At 38.2% G+C, this 26,683-nt stretch overlaps 1 protein-coding gene across 1 annotated transcript in view; it reads right to left on the bottom strand.

Moving 5' to 3' along the window:
* Positions 1-304: 304 nt before the first annotated feature.
* The window catches only part of EYS (eyes shut homolog), a 791,734-nt gene continuing 765,355 nt past the window's right edge, over positions 305-26,683 (bottom strand). The window contains exons 47-49 of the mRNA XM_071445583.1: positions 23,007-23,179; positions 12,890-13,051; positions 305-2,937 (exon numbers count right to left, since the gene is read on the bottom strand). Of these exons, the coding sequence (XP_071301684.1) occupies positions 1,739-2,937; positions 12,890-13,051; positions 23,007-23,179 (1,534 nt within the window). The 3' untranslated portion in view covers positions 305-1,738. The remainder of the gene's footprint in view (positions 2,938-12,889; positions 13,052-23,006; positions 23,180-26,683) is intronic.

The following is a 26,683-nucleotide window of genomic DNA, read 5'->3' as shown; positions in this document are numbered from 1 at the left end:
CCCCAGAGAGAACAGGATAAACCTTAAATATGCTCCCTTCTCCAGCATCACGTGGCCATAAAAGCCTCTACCTAGACGAAACTGAAAGAGAAGAATCTGGGACAGCTCAAATGTCAGGTGGGCTTCATGAGCTGCCTTTTCAGAAGAGTTGCAGAAGCTCTGTTGCATCAGGCTGATCACTTGAGGGCTCAGAGCAGCTGAAGAAAATAGAATGAACCTCACAAAGTTGTTCACAAATGCTTAATGAAACATCTTGGGGTAGCTCCCATGCACTTCAGTTATCTTTAAGTCGCCTGTAACTGACCTGACAGTGCTTTCATTGCTACAGGTTAAGTATGGTGATGTGGAAGCAAGTGTGTGTCACCCAGTTTTAGGTGCTTATGGCCTTTGCCCTATAACATACACCCCATCCTCACTTCCCTCTCCACCCCAAAACAGTTACTTGTTTCTGACAGGTATATGCTGAAGACTTGCATTCAGAGAATTTCCATGCAAGGAGGTAATGGTTTGTTATGTGCTTTTTAGCAATAGTAAAGTGAAAACGGAAAAGATACAAATCAATCACTATTTATTTTTATTTAATAATTTTACTAATTTAGTAAGCCAGCAGTCAAATGAGAAATGTAGATGCCATCGTATATTATTGGTATAAGCACATTAAGATAGATAGAATTTTAAATTTTTGTTGCTCCCTAAAGCAGAATATAAGACAGCTTTATGAGAAGGAATTGATTTTTTGTATTTATGTATGAACAGCTCTATTTACTTTTGAGATTATCAATTAATGAAAAATATATTTGCAGAAATTTGGTTTACTATGGCCAAAACCTCTGTACTCATAAATTATTGAAATGTCATTTAGGGGCATATAAGCCAGAAGGGTATAGGTAAAGTAGAACAGTTCTTGGACTTTTTAAAGTCTTAAGAATAAAAGTTACTCGTAGACAGACTGCCACATTGCAGTTATAAATCATTAAAGCCAAAGGTTTTCATGTAGTCAAATAGGGGAGACCTCTGCTGGAGAAAACCAGGAGGCCTGTTTTCTCTCTCTAAAACTATATATGTTTTTGCTCTTTAAATCATTCTTTAGGAGTAATATTTTAGCAGACTTAAGAGAGGCTTGACTTCTACCCTCTTACATATAATACATACAGGATGGACACAGATAGGGGAGTGAGAACAACTTTATTACCTAATTAGAGTCTTCTTGAGCTTAACAAGTAATTATAGCTGTTGCATTTTTTTTAAATTCTCATTACAATAAATGAGGGTTTTGCCTCAAGCACACTGTTTCTTCCTCCACCAATTTCAGTTTTTAGACTGGATCTTAACATTACAAAATAAACATTTTAATAATATTCAAGAGTTGGAGAAACAGGTAACAGTTTTCTGTTCTCATAAAGCAACAAACAACACTTGAATGATGGTTGGCTTTACAAGCTAATCCCTACCTCTTTGTTTACAAAACTATTTCCAACACAATAAAGAAAAAAAACCCTTCAGACTTTCCCATTATTTTAAGGTAAATGCTAAAGAGTATATATAAATAATTCTATGAGGAAAACAATTGATCATATTTTATATGTATATGTTATTAATACTCCACATAAATTTGTCCCTTATTACTTTTTAAATGCTATCCTGTGTTGGTTGCTGAGTCGTACATTGTCAGCTAACACAATAAACAGGAGGAAAAGGAATTTTACCTTTTTAATAGAGTCTCGGACAGTTTTTTCAATTAATTTCCAGAATTTCCATCATGAATGTTGTATCCTTCTGCTTTCATTAGCTGAATCTTTTTAGAATCTTGGAAGAGCACAACATCTTTAATCTTACCAATGAATTCCTTCTGGAAAAGCCCTGTAGTGACTATATTGACTTTCCTGCCAATTTCAAACCCACCAAAGTAACAAATGCCACCGTAGTTTAAAGCAGTGTATTTTCTTTGTGGGTCAATATCTTCAAAAAGGATTAGTTCCTCATCAAGATAAACCTTAACACAAGTTTGGTTTTGAACTACAGTAGTGAAATGCCATCTTCCATCAGAACAGGTGAAATACTTTCTGTGCATTAGAGGAACAGAGATTCTTTCTCCAAGATTAATTACAACTTTTAAAGTTCCATTGGCAAGACCAATGGCAAGGAAGTCATTATCTTCATCTTCACTTTTTCCCATCCACACTATTAAGCCTTCAGTTTGATTGGTAGTAAAATTTAAAGAAAGGCGGCTGTACTGGAGGTCTCTTTTTCCATAAAAAGGATCTGTGTATTTAATGTAGGAGTTACCAACAAACTTTGCTATATAAAATTTGATTTTGTTATCGCAGTACTTACCTGTCCAGCCTAGTGCACATGCACAGGTATATGAAAATGAAGAAGGTTGAGGAATACAAAGTGCATGAGACCCACACATGTTTTGTGAACAGTGAATGGATTGTTCACACTTGGTCCCTGTCCAGTCTTTTGGGCAAGAACAAGAAAAGCCTGAGTTTACAACTTGACACGTTCCATTATTTTTGCACATAGTGTAACCACAATCTGTTCCATCACAGTCACCAATGTTGGCTCCACCCTTGGGGTCAGTCACGGTAAGATTCAGTTCCCTGTTGTTTATTACCATTTCTCGAATACAACCAGTGAAACCTGTGGGCTCATTTTCTATTGCCATTGGATTAACAAGGTTTAAGGAGGATACCCCTCCAACAAAAAAATCTGAGTGTGTGTCTAGTGCATTCATTCCAGGACTGGCTTTTTGAGTAACGTTGATACCATCCAGGTCCAGGTAGCCTTCATTACCAACTCTTCCTGCATTAAGTAAGTGCCATGTATTTCCATTTGTGTGGACCTTCTGAAGGGTCTGTAGGATGACTGTTCTGTCTCCAAGGTTGTAGCGTAACTGTGTATATCCATTTACTAATGATATACATAGAAAATCACCTGTATAAAAAAACAGTATAAAATATTTTTAAGTTTTAGAGGGATGTGCCAAAGAAAAACATATTAATGATTCTGATGCTTTCATGCCTGCATTTCCTTGTACCATCATTATATCTCAATCACACAAAGGGAAATGTTCCCTGATGAACTGCTTTTAGCCTTTTTTTTTTTTTTCTTTCTCATTATTGGAAACTGAGCTCACGTTTGCCTCAAAGTAAAAAGCCCAGCCTTCTGGAATGCTCTGCTTTTGTGCAAAGACTAGATAACTGAGATAGGAGAAAACAGGATCACTTTGGCATCTAGGAAGTGTGAATCAGTGTTCCCATCGAAAAGAAAAAGGTTTTGGCCAAGTTACAAAGGCAGAAATACTCTCAACTTCAGTATGTTGAATAAAGGCTTGATGGATTTGTCAGTTTAATGAACAGTTTTGTCTGCACCAGACATACTCTGCTTTCCCTGAAGGCTCCTTTTCACAACAGGGATGCTTTAGGTTTAATAATCTGACAACTGTAGGAACAGATATGCTTTTTATTGCATTGTTCTTCTAGAGGCCTTTGTGACAGGAAGTATTAGAAGGGAGTTCTCTCTTCTTGTACTATCAGTGTTTCTGGCCGTATAGGCAGTGTAAAAGGAGAGAGTACCACTTCAAACTGTACTTCCAAGCATGAAAAAGGAAAACTGGGAAAGGTTAGGAAATGGGAGATGGAGAAGTTTGTAAAGGCAGCAGTAGAGCCTAATAGGGGAAGGTGACAGGGAAGCAGAAGAGAACAGCAGAAAAGTCTGCAAATTAAAGTTTTGTTCTCAAATTTTTTGAGGTTTGCCTGTGCAATTTAACTTTTATATCTTACTTTTGGAAATAATAGGCATCAGGTTGTTATCCATTAAACTGGTAAATATGTTTGTTAAATTTGAATGCAAGCTTTCCTAATAGTTACCAGTCCAGTTTCCTTAAAGATTAAACATTCCTAAGGGTGGACCTATCAGAATGATGAAGTTAGCTTTCATGTGTGTTTAATTTTTGAGTATTTCTAATCCTTGGATTACATTGCCTTTAGTGAAATTGAATGGCTTAATTTACTGGAGGCTTGTGAAAGTTGCTGAAATTATACCTCCCTATTCAGGAGATGTTCAGGTTGCCATTTAGGCAGGCTAGAGGTGTTTTAGTTGTATTAGTGGCTGTAGAGCACATCATGCCTCACCTTCCCTGCTCCAGAGACCCATGGGAAGAACAAGAAAAAAGCTCTTCCTTCTTTCAGCTCTGGTGATAGCAGAGCACTCCCTTTTAGCTTGCTAGTTCCAGTTGTGATAATCTGGTTTACTTCCCTGTATTTAGTGTTCTTTTCCAAGACCTTCCTTGTTTCTTTTTTTCCAGAAAATTAATATGATTTCCTTCACTTGAGATTTCTCCTGCTTAGTGATGTGGCTTTGTGTGCTTGATTTTTCAGTGCATATTTTGAATACACTCATCTTGCTTTGTTTCAGCAGTGTACATAACCTGCTTGTCTATGTCTTTTATCAGGCCCTCAATCCTAGGGTGGGAAAGGAGCATGAGGAAAAGCTTCTGAGCCACCTCTTTGGCAGCCTTCGATCTCCTCTCCTTCCTGGACATGCAGACTTGTGTAAGGACACAAGTACTCATATTTTGCTGTCTAGGAAGGAGGAAAACATCTGACCAGGGTTGCTGTTGCATCTGACCTGTAACCAACACCCAGAGAAACTGGCAGTTCTCCAAGACTTCCTGGCCTGCAGGGGAGGGTTTTGGTGGCTTTGCACATTTGACAATAATCCGTTTTGGAATCTTATTTAATCTTATTGCAAGAACAAATCTGTGTTACTGAATCTGCTGTCTACAGTGTAAAGAGGTTATTGCTGAATATTCTGGCACAAATTCGAAGCTTCACTTCAAACTGGAGTAACTTCTGCTACTTTTGAACAAAAAAATTACACTTCCAATTTCACCTCTCCTTGAGGCCTTTCTTACTCCTCTGGTTAGACCCTATCTTTTCACAAATGACTTTCCATTTTAGTTGTTGGCAAGAACAACAGAGTGTTCAGATAAATTTTAGAATCTGAAAGTTGATCCTAGGGTGCAGTCAGTATTTCTCCATGAAGTTTTTCATATCAGAGGTACTATTAGGGACAACTGGCTGAAAACATCTTAGAACTGTTGTGCAAAGTGCTGTGTGTTCACTGTCCAAGAAACTTCCTCTGAAAGTGAAGGGAAATGATGGGCTTGTCTTTGATGCTTTTCAATTTAGCAACCAGTAATATTTTCAACACGGGATCTCCATCTGCCCTGTCTCTGAGGGCCAGATTGCACAGCTGGAGCCTGCAGAGGCCGATGTCTTCATAGGAGTTGTATCACCAGTTTAAACAAATGGCATTCTTGCCACTGATTTTCTCTTCTCGGTCTCTGTATAGGAGACCAAGAAGCACTACAGTTTTTACTATTTCAATTTGATCATAGCTCAGACCTGCCTCATTTAACCTGTGGCCAGAGACCTTTCTGAGGAGATTGACTTTGGTTAAGCATGAAGGAGATGACATTCTTAGTTTTTCCAGCACTAGACTCTTCAGCTGGTCCCTGCTTTCTTGAAAATACAATCTACACATAGGACACACAACTTTGCTTCTGGTTTTTTAGATTAGCAGCTCATTTAATATGGGCTATTAATCTCCATCAGTGGTGTCATAAAAGAAACAGACTCCTGAGACAGGCACTCACAGTTGTTGTTTTGTTCTGCATGCAAGTCTTTGCCCAACCTGTTGGATGCAAGGAGCTATAAGGCAACCTGTGTCAGTAAGGCTGAATCTTTTTTCTAAGTAGGCTGTTGTAGCTTAGCTGGGCCTTGAAACTGCAACATGTCAAGACCCTGGGCATTGAACAAAATTATTAACAACATTTAGTTCTCTTCTGATGCACCTTCTTGCCCCTGTAATACTCCCTGTTTCAGTAAAACAGTGATTTTTTTTTTTTATAGCCTAAATGCTAATTCCCTTCTTCTCAAGGGAAGGGAATTTGTAGCAGGTATTGCCTTAAGGAAGAACCTGTTCTGGAGATAAAACAGCACTTCTACCTGCAACTCCTAGTTCAGGGTTTTCACCAAGTGACTGAAGGTCAAAGTTGCTCTGCCTCAGAGTGGATTGTCTGTATTTCATATTAGAAGCCAGAACTCCAAAGCAGGGGTGAATTTTTCTTCATAACTTTATTTTCACATTTTTCTTATGTGTACAAATCTCACCTGCTCCTGTATGGGATGTCAGAATTCCCAGAAGGCTGGTCAGCCCTGTGTCTTGAGCAGTCAGTTCCTCTTTACTGGGAGATAATGAAAAGTCTCCTAAAAGTACCTCCAAGTGCTACTGTGAGATCTGGATTATCTGTAGTACTATCTTCTTATATGACTTCTTATGATGAATTCTGAGTGCATCACAAAATTTTTCAGCTTGCTACTACTATGAATATGTATGTAAGTCTCTAACAAATTGGTTGCAGTCTCACAGTCAAATTTTGAATGCTTCCAAATGGTAACAATGCCTTTTCATGTTCAGTCTTTATCTGGAGCTACAGATGTGTCTGTATACCCCCATTCTAAGATCATGCTCAAGTAGTATCAACTCTCCATGCTTCTATGTTACCATAGGAAACTCATGTACATCATAATTTGTCAAAACTTGGTACAGTTGGAAATGCATTCTAGGAAAATTGCACTCTCTTTGGAGATGTCCTATTCAGGCCAGAAGCACCGAAATAAAAAATGTAATTTTCAATTTACACAGCTGTGTTGGGCAAAGATCTCTGCATTTACTGCTGACACTACTGAATATGCCTGATACAGATGCATTTCCTAAGAGGGCTGAACACAGTGTCAGCGTCTCAGCTGACAAATCAGCTCATGCTGAGCTGGAGCAGCATCCTGGATGGTATTTTTAACATTTCTGTTTCAAGGTGTCATCCCCACAGTGACTTCAGTCTATCCTTGTGCTCTGGGGTGTGTGTGTAAAGCAAGGCCTTTCTTAACCTGTTAAAAGAGTACCTGAGGTTTTTCCTATGGTCCATTGAAAATTAAGAAGGATTTCCCACTAGTTTGCATGGCCAAAGGAACTTCCAGAACATACTTTCAAGTGACCTTTGTACTCAGTGGCGTTCATTTTTTTGCTGCTATTACCATAGTCTCAGTGATACACAGATGCAAGTGTCTCTGAATGCTCCCTGTGTGTTCAAAGTCACTGATTAGTCCTGCAACTACTGAAGATCTAGATTCCTTTAAGCATGTGTTGTTCATCTTTTGTCTCATCCTGTGTTACTGAGCAGGAGCCTCTATGCTAAGCTGAAGACAGAAGCTTTGATGAGCTCAGTGTTTCAGCAGCTTCTTGCAGCTTAAGCATCCCAGGAGCCCTACACTGTGGTTTCCTGGTTACTGAATATCTACAGTCTTGGCTCCTTTAGTTGTTTTGGAGCTCTGAGACAGCACCTCTGGGTGTATGTTTGCAGCCTGTGCCTTCTGCTGGTTTTACCTCACCCTTCTGTCCTCTAGCTCAAGCCCAGAGTGCCCGTTTCTATCACTGGTACTGAGTAGCACTTCCTCCACTCTCCTTCCACCATTTTTTTCAGAAGTTGTTATTGATCACTGGCACCATCTTGGTGGCAGGGTGAACATTTGAGCCTTTTATCCTCATAAGCAGTAACATTGATGGGAATCACTCCCAGTTAATGAAACCTTTTACTCTAGGTTCTGCTATGTGCTCATCTTCATTCCAAACTGACCTTGTTAGCCACCATAGTGAAGTGCCTGTGTCTCGAGCAGTACTACTGCCTCGTATTGGCATGATGCATCCTGTAACCATCACAGCTCCAAGAGCCATCTGCTCACTGCTCCTTCCTGCCTTGTTGAGCTGAGTTCACATTGCTTTCATTCTTCTTCTTCACAGTGTTCCTCTCATCCTGCTCTCCTGTATGATTTTCCATGGACCTGAACCACAATCTTGTACACTGTCACCCCTTACATATTGTTCCAGGAGCAGAACTTTTCTTGTCTAGAAGGGGTTGAAATAGCCCTATCAGCCTCCAGCTGAACGGCTACAATCTGTGGCCAAGGAAGGTGATGCACTCTGGTGTCCACCTGAGAGGAAACCTAACTGACCAGCAGTTGTCCTTCACATGCCTCCTGAGCATTTCCACTAGCCAGAGTAAGGCCCAAGGCCAAGGAGAGAAAAGGGAAGAAAAGAAAGGGCTATAGTGGGGTAAAATGAGGGAACAAAGAACAGAGAAGAGATGAGCCTTTTGCCCACCCTCTGCAGCTTCTGCTATTAATTGCTATCTGGTAATATGTCAATGTGATTGAAGCTGCCTTCCTTTAAGTTTGTAAACCTTGTCTTTGCCCTTGTCTGAGTGTGTGCATGCAGTTAGGTACCAGCTGGCTGACAAGGTAAAGGAGCTTGTTGCAGCTGTTGTAACTTGATCTTTCACCTAGGGGTGACCATAGCCAGTGCCCCTAACACGCATTTAAAGGAGTTACCTGGATATGCTTTCATGGATTATTATAATTGATTCTGCTCCATGTGTGGAGTTCTAGCTCATGCAAGACTGAAAACTGATGTCAAGTCAAGCCTGTATATTTCTCAAACCATTTAAAAAAATCAGTGTGTCAATAGGTAGAGTCCAGCTTCAGTTTGGAGCACCATCCCATAGCAGGAAGAACATAGCTGGGATCCAGAGCAACCTTGCAGACAGTGATGCCCATGTGTCTGCAAGGGGTGGGCACTTATCTATTTGTAGATTAGACTATTCAGCCTCATCTTTCCAAAATGTGTTTCTTCTTTGTGAAGAAATGTACTGTGCTTCCTTTAGTCATCACTGTCACCCTGGCAGGTTTTGGCAGTTGGAAGGAGCCACCTTCCTTGAGCAGCCTCAATTTGCCAAACATTTTTGGTTTGCTTGCCAGTGTCAAATGGGTAACAATAACACTTCATATGCAACAGATTTCAAGACAGTGGGGATGTCTGTTCTGTCACACAGCTACACAGCTGGCTGCCAGTTCTGCTTCCTACACTGCTGATTTAGTCCATACAAATGATTCCAAAACTAGTAACAAAGCAGAAATTATGTCCCTGTCAGCTAAGAAAATATGGCTGCGAAGAGAAAAAGACTTAACCACTCAAATTCTTGTTTTAAAAGTGAGTGGATGATCAGTTTCTTTCTGATTAAGAAAATAATACCCCTGCCTTTTAGGTATTTAAAAGTTCTGAATATTTCCAAAAGATTTTAGTCCAGTTCCATTATTCAGTTTTCATCATAAGCAATGTTTTAGAAAATCATGCAGACATCACATACTTGTACTGGCATTCTCTTATTTTCATGTTACAGATTTATAAACTGAAATGCCTTAAATACCAGGAGTTAAAGTTTTTAGGTTTTTCAGACCAGGTAGGTGACATAATCTGGCTAAAGAGAGACAGAGAACTGCTGTTGCAAATGTTGAGTGTTAAATTTAGCATGAGTCATCCCATTCTGTTTATTGACCTGACTTCATTCTTAGTCACCTAGCATGACTGTTCGTTCTCATCTCTTAGGGGAGCAAACCTTTCCATCACCCTGGCCTGAACTCTGGAATAATGCAGGCAGTCTATGGCATATTCCACTTTTGATAACTAAGGTAAAGCTTCAGTAATACTGTGACTCAACAAAAAGCACTGCTGCTTTTAAACTGCCTTTCACCCAGAGTGCCAAGGCCTCCAAACATATAGAGTGGCTGCTGTGTAAATGGACTGACTTATATACCTCGTTCAAGCATTTGATGGGCATCCAGCAAGCCCTGTCTGAATTACAGGCTGTTTAATCATTAGGAGTTCATGCTTTCATTGGTAAAAATAGAATACACTGCCCTTGAGAAAATGTGAAGTGAGCTGGCCTTCTACAAACAGTGTGCTGGACTCCACTTGAGTTCCATAGTGTTTGCAGAGTCCTTGCCCAGATGCAGTGCATAGAGCAAGTAGTCAAAAGGGAGGAAAAAAGTTCCCTTGTCTTCAAGTTTCCTATCTTCAAGTTTCTGAAGTCAACTCACTTGTTGGGTTGGGTTTTATCCCTAACTTGTTATTAATATTGCCAGCCACATAAATTTTGTCAGAATTTGGAAATTATTTTCTTAGGGCCTGCAGAAATCCATAGTACTATACTTAAAGTCAGGATGCACATTCAGAAATAGCTGACAAAGCAACAAAATGGATGACTGGCAATTACAGGAAATTAGGCTAACAGATTCACAGGATGCTTTCCATTTTGTGCCAGTTTCTGCGGTGTTTAAATCTGTGTACTGGAATAGTGATATTTTTAGAGGAATAGAAGGTGGGACCAGTAGATCAACGTCAAAGTAAGGAGACTAAGGAGACTTGCCCTTTCTAGAAAGTTCTCTTTTGTTCTTTGGAAAGAAGAAAGCTGGAGGAAAATGTTTCAACAGACATCTTGTGTTTTTTTCTTCACCTACTAAAGATGTGATTTTATTTTTAATGATGGGAGGATTATTCGGTGGCACATGTCCCTGAAGGCAAAGTCCCAGTGTAGTGTTTATGTGGGTGACAAACCAAGCTGATACATAACTGTGCTACTCAGTATCATTGCTAAATTATATATATAGTTATATATAGTTAGCTCATTTCTTTAAAAAAATAAAATGCATTGCCTAGTGAGGGAAAAAATTTTGAATTATTTCCTATTAAAAAGGAATTTTAGAAATAAAATCCTGTGATTTCAGCAATTAATTTATTAACTCTTACATAACTGTCTAAAGAAGAAACTTTATTGAGTTCTTTCTAAACTAATCTTCAACAGAAAGCTGTATCTCATCTGCTGGCAGCTAAGAATACTTCTAGGTTTTTCAATCTAATTCTGGCCTGGATTTGACAGGATTATATGAAGGCAAAAATAAAAAGCCAGGTGATTAGTTTTTCCTGAGTCTTTCAAAACTAGAGGACAGTAGAAATAAGAAATGTAAATAAATCTCTCTGTATAAGAGGAATTTTAGGAATTTTATTTTGAAATTGAATTGCTATGATTCTAGAAAATGATTGAAAGAAAATATTCTTTCCTGTTTAAACTAAACACTCAGGAATGGCAAGAGAATGAGGGCAGGTTCAGGCTACACCACTCCTGACCCAAGTTAAACATACTTAGCACTCTCTTTGATGCTTCCAAAAGGTATTTAATTTCATTAGATGCCAGCTGCTTCCATGACCTCTGACTATTCTTTCTGAGAGAGATCCTTTTCTTCTCCTATTTGTCATGGCCCATGTAATGCTTTAGTTTATACAGGAGAGAACAATTCACCAAAAATCTCAGAATTTGGCCTGTAAGTGATAGAACTATAAAAGATTCATTGTAGAATACAGAGCTCTTTGGTAATACATGTATTTTTATTACAGATGCTCCATATATTTTTCTTTGAAGCTTCTTCTCTCTATGTGGTTGCAATTAGAATAAGGCAAACAGGAGGTGTCAGCAGTGTATGATGCATTATCAACCTGTTGAAACATCTGTGTGCACAGTAAAGTGCTGGTACATTTGGCATGTATGTGTTTATATGAATTTGTGGCTGTTTATTGAAGTGTCTTAGAGCTTTAGACTTTGAACAAAGGAATGTAAAAACAAATGATCAATAATTAACTTGTTTTGTCATATAAAGCATCATTTTTGCATAAACTACTGCTCAATACAAGAGAAAAATCTGCTCTAAGATGATGTTATGGATGACATAATCCTTCTGTTTAAAAACCTGCAATCAACATTTAAATGCAATTGAGTATGGTAATAAAGTAATTACAAAAATGTACACCTTAAAGACTAAATTTTAGAATGTACTTACACTATCAAAGTATGTTTTCATGACATGAAGTTTTAGGAATGATAACTTAGTAAAATTTAAAATACTTCTATAAATATTTTATTTAGATTTATTTGTCACTCTGCATATCTGGGAAATGCAGAACTTGCATGTTTTACATGCTGCACCAGCACACTTTTCAACGTTATATAATAAAAAGCTACACTTCTGAGAAGCCTCATTTGCTCTGTTCACTTTCACTTAACTTGTTTGATGAGTTTTCATATTGCTTTGGTTTTGGTCATTTAAAACACTGGTCCAGCTCCCTAAAGTGAGAATCTTAGTGTAGCTTCTAAAAAGCTGGCTGAGGTCACTTTCAGGGGGAAGTGCTTTCCTGAACCATTAAATAAGTTCACTAAGTACTTTTTGGCTTTGGACTATCTTAAACTTTGGTTTTGAATGTTTTTTTCTTATGAACTTGATTATTTACAGTTCAAATCAACTGTAAAACACAGTTCTGCATACAGTTCTGTCCCCAGCACAAGAAGGACATGGAATTATTTGAGATAGTCCAGAGGAAGGCCATAATATTGATAAGAGGACTGGATGAACTCCCCTACAAAGACAGGCTGAGAACATTGGGGCTGTTCAGCCTGGAGAAGAGAAGGCCACTGTGTGGGGACCTCACAGCAACCTGCCAGCATCTGCAGGGAATCAAGGAAGCCAGAGAGGGACTTTGTCAGGAACTACAGCACAATGAGTAATGAAAATCTGAAAGAGAGAAAATTTAGGTTAGGTATTAGAAAGACATATTTTACGGTGAGGGTGGTTGGACACTGGAACAGGTTGCCCAGTGGGCTTGTAATGCCCCATGCCTGGCAGTGTTCAAGGCCAGGTTGGACAAAGCCTTGAGCAGCCTGGTCTGGTGGAAAGTGTCCTTGCCCATGGCAGGAGACTTGGGACTAGATGATGTTTAGGGTCCCTTCCAATGCCTTAACATTCTCTGATTCTGTGATAAAACCCAGCCACCATGGGCAGCGAGCTACAGAGACTGAATGCCTGAATCACCCCAACGTACTCCATTTCTTTTTCACAAAAGTACCTGGCTGTGTGATAGCAGCAAGCTGGAATCCCCTTACCTGACTGAGAACCCAAATGCTGTGCAGTGTAGAACAGGATCCCATCTGGAGAGAGAGGCTGGAACTGCAGTTTAATATGGGTCTTGTGCCGGATATAAAAGGGTGCAAATGACATCCATGATGATTCATTATTTCTGAAGGATGCATCACTAATGGAAATATCTGAAAAATGCAAGAGGAAATGTCTTCTGAAAGATATTTTGAGAGGACTGCATTATTATGGAACCAGTTATTTTGTATGGTTTTTAAATGCTGTACATAATACTTCCCATTCTTCCATTTTCACAGAATAAAAATAACCTAGATACAAAATAAAACTTAGATAATAGCAAATCAATGCCATTGTCTTCTGGGTTCCTTATTTTCCTCAACAATCAAGGCTGCAGTTCTAATGCAAAATAAATGTGAGCTTGTTAGCATTCATTTTTAAATAAGTATAAGTGTAAATTTCACATTGTTTAAAAATTGAAATGCAAAATACTGTTGCAGGAGTCAAAATAAACATTTCTTTTCTCACCATACAGATGAAAATCCTAGTGGAGGATTTGTAATGAGCTGCTTTGTGTGTGATAAGAATGTACCTTTTAAGTAGGAAGTATTCATTGATTGTTCCTGAAATTTGTTTTTAGGATAATCATACTGAGATGTTTGATAATTCAAATCGTCCTATCTTATAGTGAAAGAGAACACTCACACAATTACAGTTAGGATGCAATGTACACTTTTGAGCTATACACAACTTATCATTCTGTCTTACCTCTTCCCTCAGCGCTGGTTGTTCATATACCACTACAAAATCAGGCTGGTTCAGTTGCCTTCAGCCAACTGATAAATTATTATACTTTTCTATAATGTTTATGTGACTTGAAAATTTTCCAGTTTTTCCCACTGTAACATTGCATATTTGAGATATAATTATCGTAGAATCAAAGAATCTCAGAATGGGTTGGCTTGGAAGGGACCTTAAAGATCATCTAGGTCCAACTCCCCTGCTATGGCCAGGGACATCTTCCACTAGGTCAGCTTGTTCAGGGCTCCATCCAGCCTGGTCTTGGGCACTTTCAGAGATGGGGCATCCACAACTTCTCTGGGCAGCCTGTTCCCGTGCTTCACCAGTCTCAAAGATTTTTTTCTTAATACCTAATTTCAACCTACTCTCTTTCAGCTTGAAGCCATTCCCCCTTGTCCTGTAAATACATGCTCCTGTAAATAATCTCTCTAATAATGTTAGTTATTAGCTAATTCAAGATCATATTAGTAGTAGTTTCATGTAGATAAGGTAGTTGTTAGTTTACTGTATTTGGGGGTTCACTGGAATAATCAAGCTACTTAGATATGCAGGGCGTATTTAGACCTGTGTGTGTAAAACTGTTTTTACTGTTTAGTTAAACAGCAGTGTTAAATGCCTGAGTTTTAAGTGTTGCCTTCTCACTTCTGCATTTCCCAGCTGAAGCTGTGCTGTTTCCCTTCTAAGAGACCAAAGTCTTTCCTCATTTTGGTGCTCCCAATTTCATTGTTTTATGGTGACTTGCTCTCAGTCACATATGCCTTCAGGATGTCCTTGAAGTACATTCTGGGATACCTTTTGCTATCTTTCACACTCAGGTTTTCTGCCCAGCATCTGCTGGTGAACCCACTCACCACCCAGCTGCACCTTGCACTGCCTGCCACAGATGGGCCTCAGTTATTAGGCTGGAATACAGCCAGCATGATGCAAGCTCTTGTCATTTGTCTATTTGTCACACCACCTCCTTCAGAATAGGGTTCAAGGTGTCCCTGGTGGACAGTGTCCAGCAGGCAGATGCATCACTGGAGAGGATCCAGATCTCTCACCTGTTATCAGCATAACCTGACCTGAGGATGCCTCTTGAATGGGCAGTAACTGCACAGCTGACCTTTTTATTAATTCCCCCTGGTAGATTACAGATAATATTTCTGAGGAAGGTACATGGATTTGATGGCACAAAATCTCAGTAAGTCTAAAAGTAAGTTGTAATCACTGGAATATCAGTTATAATGGATTTATTTAATGCTTGAATGATCTGAATCAGGCTTTTGATGGGCTATTTTTCGATCTATATATATATTTTCTCAAACCACTCCCATCCTAAGTATCACAATAGCTGTTATGCATGCTATCAAGGCTAGGAAGTGTCTGTAGTAATATATTATATAATGTCTAAAGCATGAAGTTCCTGGCATCTAAACTTAAGAGTTCACAGAAACAGAAGTATTTAGAATTGCAATTACCCTAGATGATAAATAGTAATAAAGATTGCTAAACAGATTTGGTGCTGTACTTTACATCACTACAACTTATTAACACTATCAGGTACAAAAGACAGAGTAATACTTTTTATTCCATATGGATTTTTTTTTCAGTAGGTAAGACAAGGCTCTCCATTAGTAGTTAAAATCCCTATATCGATGTCTTCATATTTAAAAAACAATCAATAATAATAATTCATTTTGTACATAGACTTTTTTTCATGCATAATTTGTAAGTCAGTCTCCTCTTAGCAGAATTTTGCACAGTGAGACTTACATGTGGAGGAACTGTGCCACAGTGGTCAATCGTATGTGAAAATGTGCTGCTGCCTGAAAGGTCGCCTTAGGCAAAGTGTGTAATGAGGTATCTGAAAGTGTCTATGGCAGATGCAGTGTCACTTTATCAATGACTTTGCTGCTTATGGAGGAAGCCTGGACAATGACTAGTGTGAGAGCAAAATCAGCAGGATTGAAATGCTACATTGCTTGTCATTGGGAGGGATATGAAAGGAAGATTGCTGTGATAAAAAGCCTTGAAGCAGAGAAAGAGAACAAGGATAAAAGATGATTTCATAGTATCAGTCAGAGAAAGAATTAAGTCCATGGTTTCATATTTCAGATAGAGTATTAAAAAATAAGACCCACAGCTTCAGCAACAGATGTCAGAATTCTTTAGTAAGGAAGGTATTATTCTGATTTATAGATATCAAATAAGATACTCTATTTAATATACTTCATTCTGGAACTTCTAAGATGCAAATATTTTATTTTCATTATCTATAAAAAGTATGCTTATTCCCGATAAATGTATCTTACAAGTGTCAGAAAGTAACATATTTTGCCACAATGCAGCAGGAGTAACTATAGGAAGTACTAGAATAACTTATAATTTTCTTTTAAATGTCCTGTAGATCCTGCAAGTACTGATTATATGCATGGAAAAAATCTGCCTTGACAGGTGCTTGGAACCCATATGTGCACACATATCCCAAAACAGAATGCATTGACTCTACCACAGTGCAGAGGTGAGCAGGATGAAATTTCATTTTTGCAAAATTGCTTCTATAGACAGACAAGCTTTTAACGTGAAGAATATGACAATTCAAGCTTTTCAATTTTCTTTTATGGCAGGCATATACAAAACTAACACATCAGAGGCTGAGGTACTCTAATGCTGTTTTCTTGGCAGCAAACTTTGTTTTTCACCTAAAATAAGAAAATAAGAAGCTCAGCTAAACTTGCACAAGACAACACCTGTGTCACATATGCTTATTCCTGAGAAACTCCTTGCTAAAACGAATGAGGTAAATGGATGCCTTTACTGATCCTATAAGCTAAATGGGTAGAATCTTTGCTGTGTAACTACTGCATTACTCACTAGAATGCTTAGCACTGTGGGATGCATTGTGACTACAGCAGGCATTTACACAAATACCTCTGTATCTGATTAATGGCTCTGTTTTCTAAGCTGAACACTAGTATCTGATAATGCTACACAGAATCACAGCATGGCTGGAAGGGACCACAGTGGATCACCTGGTCCAGCCTCCCTGCCCAAGCAGGGTCATCCCAGAGCCCATGGCACAGGGTTTGTGTCCAGACAGTTCTTGAATATCTCCAGTGACAGAGGAAATGTGAGTCACTGCTCAAAGGACTGGGGATCTAATAACAAAAGACAGAAAAAGCCATGTCTGGCTCATTTTCTCACTTGGGAAAGCTGGATCAAGCCTCTCCATGCCTGATAGCTGAGCTAGGGCAAGTGAAACATCAGTTCCACAGTGATGAGGCAGGTGTTAAGGTCCAGCTTGCAAATCAGTCTGTGAGTCAGGGTCCAGATGAAGTGGATCTTGATGCTGCTACAGTGCAATTCAGCACAGGATCATGGGGTATTTAAAGCTGTTCCTGAAGCAATGCAGGAGGAAACTCCTGCTGGGGCTTCTCAACTAAGCTGTCTTTGAGACTCAACTCCAGCCCCATCCCTGTGGGCTGAGAAACACTCTCAGAGCTTTAAACTCATAATAGGAACTTATATATTGAACTCATATTTAGACACTTTAATCTAGGTGCTTTGCTTTAAAACTAGTTCCCACCATTACCTACCTACCTACCTACCTACCTCTGAACACTTTCACAAAGTAAGGTGGCAAGCACATTTTCAGCATATTGTTCATGCTCATAGGGGAAGTCTAAGTTATTTCAGAGTCATCCTGCTAAGTGCAAGTTAGCTGGCTGGATCTTGTTCTTGCTCAGTTGGGGGAGTGGAGGGACTGGTAAGTAGATGATTGAATTTTTATTGGGACACCACATCCCATGATGACATGGCTGACTTGGTGTGGAGGGTATTATCATGTCCTTCATTTTATCATACATGACTTCCTCTTGGGTTTCTATGTGATGTATTTGAGTAGGTAACTAATTTTGTTCTACTTGGCATTTTAAATTATACAGATAAATATTACAAATGCATGTTCCCTTGTGCCTGCCATGAATATGAAGTTTACTGGGCTGTTAATGATAAACCTGAAGGCTTAGATGGTCTTTGGGTAAAACTACCTTTCAGGTAAAATTTTAGACAACACATTTTATCCTTATGCAACGTGAATGCTGTGGCTACTGCTTAAACATTTTCTCATGTTGCCACAAATTTTCAAAAAATGTTGCTGGACACAAAGCTTGATGGGATTGGCAGTGCTCAAATGACTAAAAGACAATAGTGACAATAGTGACAATAATCACTGTGACTCAATAGCAAATTGCCCTTGTGGTTAAACATAGAAACAAAAGTGTCCTAATGGTAACTATGAAACTATGAGACTGTGCAAGTCCAACTGCATTGTCAGGTAAACCCAACATAAGTGTACATGACTGTGTATATAAGGTGTCTTGTCATGTACAAGTTGAGCTAAACCTTACTGTGAATTAATTTATCTTACAATAGTAGTCAAAATAAGTCAAGTAACATTCTATACTGTGTAGAAGTAAAAAAGTACTTATAGTAAAAATTATTTCAAAAGTAAAGATTTTTTTTTTCTGTTAGTTTATCAGGTCATTTCAAAAATTTGCTATACTTTTATATCAGAATAATGGAACTTGACCTCAAAATAATATGTAGGAAATTGACTTGAGCTGAATAAACATGGCCCAAGGAAGTTGCTTGTCCTTTGTTCATCAAGGAAATGGCTTTATTGCTTGACAAGTGTCTCTTTAAGGCCAGAACAATGAAAACTCTTTACATTTTCTTTCAGTTCTTCAAGCACTCTATGTTGACAGGCAATATTAGTAGCTATGGAATTCAGAGACTAATATACAGTTGAAGAAGTCTGTTTATTAACTTGTTTCTTTGTGAAAAAGACAGTGGCATTCTGTTATCATGCCTTGAAGTCAAGAAAAATCATCACAATAGATTTTATGAACGTATGTGGCACAAACTATTCCTGCTAAAGAAAATTGCTGAATAATTTAAAATTCATAGAAATACTGTGATGAAAACCCTGTTTATTTTCACCACCGACAAGTGTTCTCCAATAGTGCCATCTATAGAATCTTTCAAATATTGCACTGCTGTCCCCTTAAATAAGAACATTATCAGTCTCTGTTATCTCACAATTAATTAATCTGAAATTGTAGGTCTTCTTAATTCCTCCACAAAATTATCTGGGAAATAAATATACTCAGGAGCTATAGAAACTCTATCTTATAAATATATCTCAATGTGTAATGGAATGTCAGAGGAACTTTATTGACTTAACATTTATTTTTGTTCAAGTTTTTCATAGCCTTTGGTGATGCTGCTTATGACAAGATTAAAGACTTGATTTAATCCATTAAGACAAACGGCAAGAAAAAAAAGAGGTAAGCAATAAATGTTTAGATTCTAAAAGAGTGCTTCAGGGAGATATTGCATGTAGTTGCTGTGTCAATTTTCTCTCTAAACCTCCATTGTTGGCCACTGCTGGAGACAGGATTACTGGCCTCACACAGGCACACAGTTCTTATGAGAGGAATAAGCTGCTAAGATAGAATTCAGCAGAGATTAAAATATAAATGCAGACTGTAATTAAGGATAATGCCTGTAATTTTAATGTTCACATATCTTCTTAATTACTATTTGTGAAAAAAGATATTGTGTTCACATATGTAACAATGTGCTGTATAATTAAGCTACCTGCTGTAAAAGGGTTTTACACTGTTTCTTCTTTCTCAGGAAGAATCATCCTTGACATTTGATCTTGGCCACTGTTTCTCACAGTAATAATCACAGTGAAACCAACAGGTCTACTATACACTTGCAGGGGAACTGAAAAAACAGGTCCTTAGAGACTTCTCCCTCCTCAGAAGCCCTTTGAGAGATCTAATTACAAAGGTATTCATTGGCACAAATGGAATAAGCTGGAATTTGGCATGCAAAGCCATGCAGGGGACTCCCCAGACAAATTACTGGAAACTCTTGTTAATTTTGAATATTGTGTCTTCTTGAAATAACTAAATTATCATGCTGCTGCGTGCTGAATCTTCTTAATCAGAAGAAAAGTTATAATTGTCTGGTGCTTTAGATGCAAACTTTAAGTCAAATGACCCAAAGATTTTATTAACATCATGTTTTGGTGTCATGGAAAACATAACAATTTTTTAAAAAAACCCTAGATAAACTACTTCCCCATATTTCCAATCCTTGTGGTTATGGGAGTGCTAACTAAGAATTAATGCTGGGCCAGATCATGGCAATGTTTGGATGCCATTTTTGCACCTCAGGAGCTGGGCTGGCTTTGCTGTGTTGCTGTCACAGCTGTGACCTTTTCAAACCAGTGGAACATGATTTACTGCTTCATGTGTCACAAAGAGTCTTGGAAGTGGTTTGAGTCCAAGTGGCAATGTTAACACCAAGCAAAATAGACTCCTCCATGAATCTTCTATTTCCTTCCCATTTCATTAAAATCACTTTTGTTTCTGGAGGTATAAATTAATAACATTTTTGTTTGTTTAAATCAGTGTTACCTTTCTAAAGCTAACACTCTTGTTTTATGAGTGTTAATGGGTTTGGACAGCACAGTGCACCCAGGAATTGGAGTTTTAAGTTGTTGAACAAATGTATTACTCTGCCTTGGATGACAAGGCTTTATTTCTTGGGCCCATTCTGATCTAATTTACAGCCCTGTCCTTCTTTCCTAGTGCTCATTATGGATGCTTGCCTTCCCAAAACTGGTCTTAAATTTCACAGGCATCTTCCTATTTGTCAGTCACCAGGGTACTGTCTACCTGCTGAACCTCTTGATCTTTCTCTGAGAAAAGCAAGTCCTGATACTTACTTTGTCAGGTTGAAATATACAGTGAAATATTTGCTCTCAGCATTTCAGCCTACAAAATATCACTGCACTACTTCCTGAATATGAATTTGTTGCGCACAGCCAATAGGAAATTAAGAGTAATTGAAGTTGCTACCTTCTCTTTGTCAAGTGGGTTTATTTCTTCTATTTCCTCTAAAACACATGAAATAATACAGATCTTTCTGCAATCTCCTGAGAGTATTGCTCAATTTACCTATTGACAATGGTCACTGTGAGATATTCAAGTGAGTCCTGTGACTCTCGGGCCATGAGTGCCATGAAAACTGTGTTCTTTAACAGAACTTTCTCTCCCTGTGCTTAGTCTTGTTCTAACTTAGTTTTCCAACCACTGAACACTTGCTAGTGGAGCTCTGACATCTAAAGCTTAACAATAATGCACCCTATCTCTGCACTGACAGCCATTGGATCCTTGGTGGCTTGAGTTGATGCTCTAAGCAAGACCATCACAGTGAAGAAGGGCATCATCCTCATCTGCTCAGATGCTTTCATCTCTCCTCTCTCATGTACATAGTTAAGAAAGAACCTCAAACATTTTTAGTGTTTGCCAAACAAGTTAATGCTTGTTTGTTGATGATTTAGCCTGAGTACCCTTAATAGTTGTGTTCAGACTGCTCTTGTTTATTATTGTGGTTCTACCCCTATTGCCCTATTTTCTTGCTTCACCTGACCTGTTCCTGTGCAATCCATGCTGTTGTGCTGTCTTTGCCAGTTGCTATTATCTGGTAAACCCCTGTTTGTTCTTACCCTTTGTAATTCTACTCTATGCTTTTCTTGCCTCATAAATCTATTTGTCTTCTTCTCACACTTTTTTCCTTCCTTCTGGTACATTCATTAGTCTTCATCCTTTAATTACCCTTTGTTTCTCCCAGTCCCTTGGGCTGTTCATTGCTCTCTGTCTCTTTTTCTTTTGGCTCCAATAACCACCATTAATCCAGAGATGAGATATTCAATCTTGATAAGCAGCTGTTTTTTAGCAATTTGCTATCCACTAAAAGTGCAAACTGCTCTTTGAAAAATCTCATGATAATTCGTTATTCTGCCACAGAGTAAGGTGAAATACAGGGCACAGAGTTTGGTCAGGATCCACAGTACCTATTCATAAAAGGAAAGCTTTTAAATAAAACAGAGAGAAGCCCTCTAATGTGTTTATCAGGTGAAGAATTACTGCAAGAAAGACAATCTGTAAGAAATACAATTTTCTCTTGCTCCAATATAAGTTCTGTACTGATAATATGGCCATCATAAGAAGACCCAAATGAATTCTGGAACCAGAACACAGGACTGTTTACCTGATTAATTACCTGCTTTGTGTATAGCACATATCCTGATGATCAGTGTCCTGAATCCAGATGCCATTGCTTTTGAAAACCTCACTTGAAATGAGAATTCAAAATTGAAAAGTTCATATGAAGAGCCTTGAACAGCTGTTGCAGCAGAGGCAATAAAGCAAGCACGTTCTTACGTGGAATAAGGAATTCAACAGTAACTTTCCAGAAGCTATATTCTTTTTCATTTGTTTACCAGTTCCACGTGTAATGGGATCTAAGAACTATCCATCTACAGGGTGAGGAGGACTGCAAATCAGGTCAAATGCAGTTCAGCTTGTCAGTTTTGTGCTTCAAACTCACACAACAAGAGAGCTGGACCTTGACAGGCAGTTTGGGAAGGCAGCTATTTAACAGTAACTGGACTTCTCCAAAAGTTTTACAGAAGCTTCTCAACAGAAAAACATAAGCTTGTAAAAAATTAACATGAATCTAAGAGCTGTGGAATAGAGGGTGTGGACTGTACCTCCTTACACACAGAGTCACTTCAGGCACTTTCAGGAAAAGTCCCTGAGCTTGCAACACCTGTGTGTCCACATTGTTGAATATCTGCACAATCTCTCAGAGAAGAAAACAGATAAAGGACTCCTTTACATGAGGGTAAGAAATGCAAAACCTGCAAACTGAGGACATATTTTGAGGGTGGCATGTTGAAAAAAAGCCAGGGAGAATAATCACTTGTGGATTTTTACAGTGATGTTTGCATCTCTTGTCATCATTATCAGTGCACCCCTACCCAACAGACTGTGAAGCCAACAGGAACTTCACCATTAGGATCAGTAGAAATTGGATAAGGTCCCAGATGCTTCCCTCTACTGTGATCCCAAGTGTATTTCCCATCATACTTCATTATGATGAGCTTGGGAATTGAACTAAGCACTATAACATTGCTCTGCAATGCTTCCTGTCCCCTTGGTGCCTGACAAATCATGCTTGTGAATTTGGTTGATTGATTTGAAAAAAATGAAGGAAAAAATGGCATTAAAAATAAGCAAAGTAAGTAAACAATATCTAATAATTAATTGCTTTAAATTACTTTTTCCAACAGAAAAGAACATCACTTTCTTAAATCTACTTTTGTATCTTGTGTCTCTATGTTACATTTAACTGATATATTGCAAAATGCTGTGGTTTTACATCACATATCTGTGTGTACAATGCACTGTGCATTTGACATACCTTGTTCACAGTAGGTACCCGTTGTTCCAAGAGGACAGTGACACGTGTAGCCACCAGGCAGTGGCACACAGGTACTGCCTTGCTGACACAGATGTGGAGGATCATGCTCAGGATCACACACTGACACAGTTTCTGTGCAAAATGCACCTTTCCATCCAGTGAGGCAGTCACAGCTGCGGAGGGTAAATGAAGGGAAAGAATGCAACAGTATTATCAAAAGAAATCAACATGTCAGTAGCAATCTAATCAAGAGATTTTCAAATTTGGATACCTATATTCAATAACCTGATTCAAAATGGTTAACAAGAAAATGGTAGTAACCAAGTTTCTCATTTAACTATTTGATATGTTAATTTTATTATAAAAGAAAAATGTACATAATAGGAAATATTTTATTTTGAATAGTAACATTACAATATTAGCATCTTATTAAAAAAAAAAAAGGCTTGTAGCTTTCATGTGTTTGTTTTTCTCTACAAATAATTCCAAAAGGCCTTGGCTTCATAAACCAGGAGGAGTTAAAGTGGGCATTAAAAGGGAAAGGTAAGCAGCAAAAAACAGTCATAAAAATAAAACCAGCATAAGAGAATTTCTAACAGTGACAAATACTAGCTACTAAAATTTGAGTCTGTCAGCAACTGCCTTTCACTTAGTCATTGGTAATTTTCTAAATTCTTATAACTGGCATATCAAATGTAGGTTTGTTGAAGCACATGACGAAAAAGAGGATAGTGGGTATGGCCATGAAAGAGTTGGCAATCTGGGTTTCATATATATATGATTGCAATCCTATACCAAAAATAAACTTTCTAAACTGACTGAATCATTGAACTTGTTATTGTCTGCTACACTTTATGCCTTTCTTTCATCCAGGCTGTGGAACAAACCCAAAAAAGTCACAATAACCTATAAATTTAAAATTAGTATGGATTCTATAGAAATTGTTAAATACAGAATACACTTGGGATTGATGTTTAAAATGGCCTCCTTACTAAAGAGTTAAAATTACATATATTAGACCTATTTTTATTCTAGTATTTTGTATCTCTTTATGATTAAAAAATTATTCCCCTGAAAAAAAACATCTATGGATTTTTTTCACTGGAAGTTTTCTCTCTCAAGGCTAAGAATGAAAACTCATATTTTGATTGGGTTTTGATTGGTCCATGTTTGTTTGGTTTTTTGCTTTGTGCAAACTCTGGAATTTTTCTTTGCACTAACTGAGCTGCACATCCTCCATTAATCAGCCCACTGTTTCTGCATAAAACATAATGAGGAGCTTGTGAAACTGCTGTTTCACCAAACCTTCAGATCAGACAACATGTAAACAAAGCACTGCCAACAAACCCTTCAGAGCAATAAACAGACATTTGGAATGAAGGGGAAAAGAGGACAGGACCTTGCAAAAGCAAAAGCACCTCAATTCATCAAAGTCAGCATCAGAATGCTTTCTGTCCCAGCTATAAATGTTATGCTTTGATGCATGAAAGCTGCTGAGAAGGGGATGTGATTTAACTCCCTGAGTGCAAACAGCAGTGCCCCTTCCTTGTGCCATGAGGGAGGCTGCTGGAGCTGATGCTGCTGCTCTTGGGCATTGTACATGAGGCTTCTTCCCCTTTCCCTGGCTTATGTCTGCTTATGTCTTTAAGTTTCTTTTAATTCTTGTCTCTTATGACGTAACAGAAGTCAGGTATTTAAATTAATTTAAAATCATTTGCACAGAGCTGAACCTGTTTCCTGGCCTACAGTAGCAATGATCTATCACCAAATGAAGCCTATGTAACACACCTAAGCAAGCTGAACTGCTGTTGAGAAGTTTGATACAAATTTCCTAATCTTTACAGAGATGAAAGAAGAGCAAGTGTTTTAGAAATTTTCCATCATACAGCCTGCAAGGCTGGTCTACTTTTCTCTATGTCTTCCTGAATTTGGTTGCTTGTTTTTCCAGACCAGGAGAGCCCAATAGCTTGCACTAGTGACTTGACTCATGGATTTAAAGACCTATTTAGAATCACAAAATACCTCAAGCTGGAAGGGACTCATAGGGATCTTTGAGTCCAACTCCCTGCTCCTTGCAGAGCTACCTAAAGTAAATTGTATGACTAAGAGCATCATCCAGATGTTTCTTGTATTTCTTTAGGTATAAGAGATGAGATTCACTCTGAGATCAAGGCAGTTAATTTGATGTTACATCAGGTGCCCAGCTGGTTTCCACTTGCCCTAGAAGTATTTGAGAGAGGCAGCTGTTGGCCAGGGAGACAAGTTTCTGACAGAGGTCTGACAGAATGCTCAAGTATAAGCAATGGGATCCTCAAGGAACTGCCTGAGCTCAGCTACTAATAAACAATGGGATCCTCAAGGAACTGCCTGAGCTCAGCTACTAATCAATCAGTGGTGATGGAGCAGGAACAGTCATGGGAACTGGGGCACGATCCACCCCACAAACCAGCTCATGCATGGCCCTAATGATGAAGTCCTGCATTCAGTGGCCTCAACACAGACAAATGATATTTGCCTTCTGATCCATGGTGGGTCTGAGAGATGTGTGAGCCAGCAGAAGAGCTGCAGAAGACTTGTTCTTCTCTGGAGTGCTCCATTTCTGTGCTCCTATGAAGACCAGAAAAGTATCCCAGGACCTGTGCCATTAGAATGCCAGTCTTTAGACAATTGGAAAGGCCTGGATCTCCACTGACTCTAATAGGATCCTACACATTTACTTCACCTGGAGACACTCTAAGTTTATGTGTCTTAGGAGACAATGTCACTGCAAGATACTTTCCTATTTTCAGGCTTTTTGAAGAACATAGATTAAATTCTGTAAATATCTCTTCTATACTAGAGATACCAGTATCTCAAGAGGAACTGCCAAAATGTCTTTTTTTCTTTTTTCTTGTTTTCTAAAGCATATTTTCAGGTGGAAAAGGATAGAGAGGCTTTCAAGTACAACTTTGATTTTGTGTCAAAATGTCAATGATTATGTGTCAAAACAAACTGTATAATCTTGAATCACCTGGTTTTGCCAAGGAATATTAATAGAATGCATTTCAGAGTAAGTATGGGGCAAAGTCAGTCAGTTCAGGAAGCAAAACAAACTCACTTTAAATTTTGGAAATTCAAATACCACTTCAAGTTCTGAAATATTTGTGTTTAGAAAGCTCAAGGATTAATTAATTTAATGACATTTTCTTTTTTGCTTCTTGTAAAATGCTTAAAAGTGTCATGCAGTATTCATAGAATGGTTTATTCAGGTTCAAAGTTCCTTACCAAAGCCAAAATTAGCTCTCAAACAAATAACACAGTTTTTACATAAGCAAGGATGACAAGTGTATGTCACTGTTGATTATGAACCAAAACCCAAAATTTTTAATCAAAATTCAGGCAACAATAAAAAAAAGTAATGAAAAGTAATCTTACACATAAAATATGTAAGAAGTGTGTCTGTGTGTTACTACACAAAATCCTGATCAAACTTTCTTGAACTTTATAGTGAAATAACTAAAGATCCTAAAGGATTAATAAACAATTGAAATGATTACTTAGCTCCAAAATGAAACAAAAAACATTCCTCTATTGAATATGGAAAATATGCAATTTAAAATGTCATTCTCAATGCTAACAAATATGGAATTTCCCATAGCTATGCAAACGTGGTGTCAAATCAAACAAGTAACCTTATA

This window comes from Agelaius tricolor, unplaced genomic scaffold (genome assembly GCF_023055355.1).
Source record: "Agelaius tricolor isolate 1412-34295 unplaced genomic scaffold, bAgeTri1.0.p SCAF_1, whole genome shotgun sequence".
Classification (NCBI taxonomy): Eukaryota; Metazoa; Chordata; class Aves; order Passeriformes; family Icteridae; genus Agelaius; species Agelaius tricolor.
This window is presented reverse-complemented; position numbering and strand designations above follow the sequence as displayed.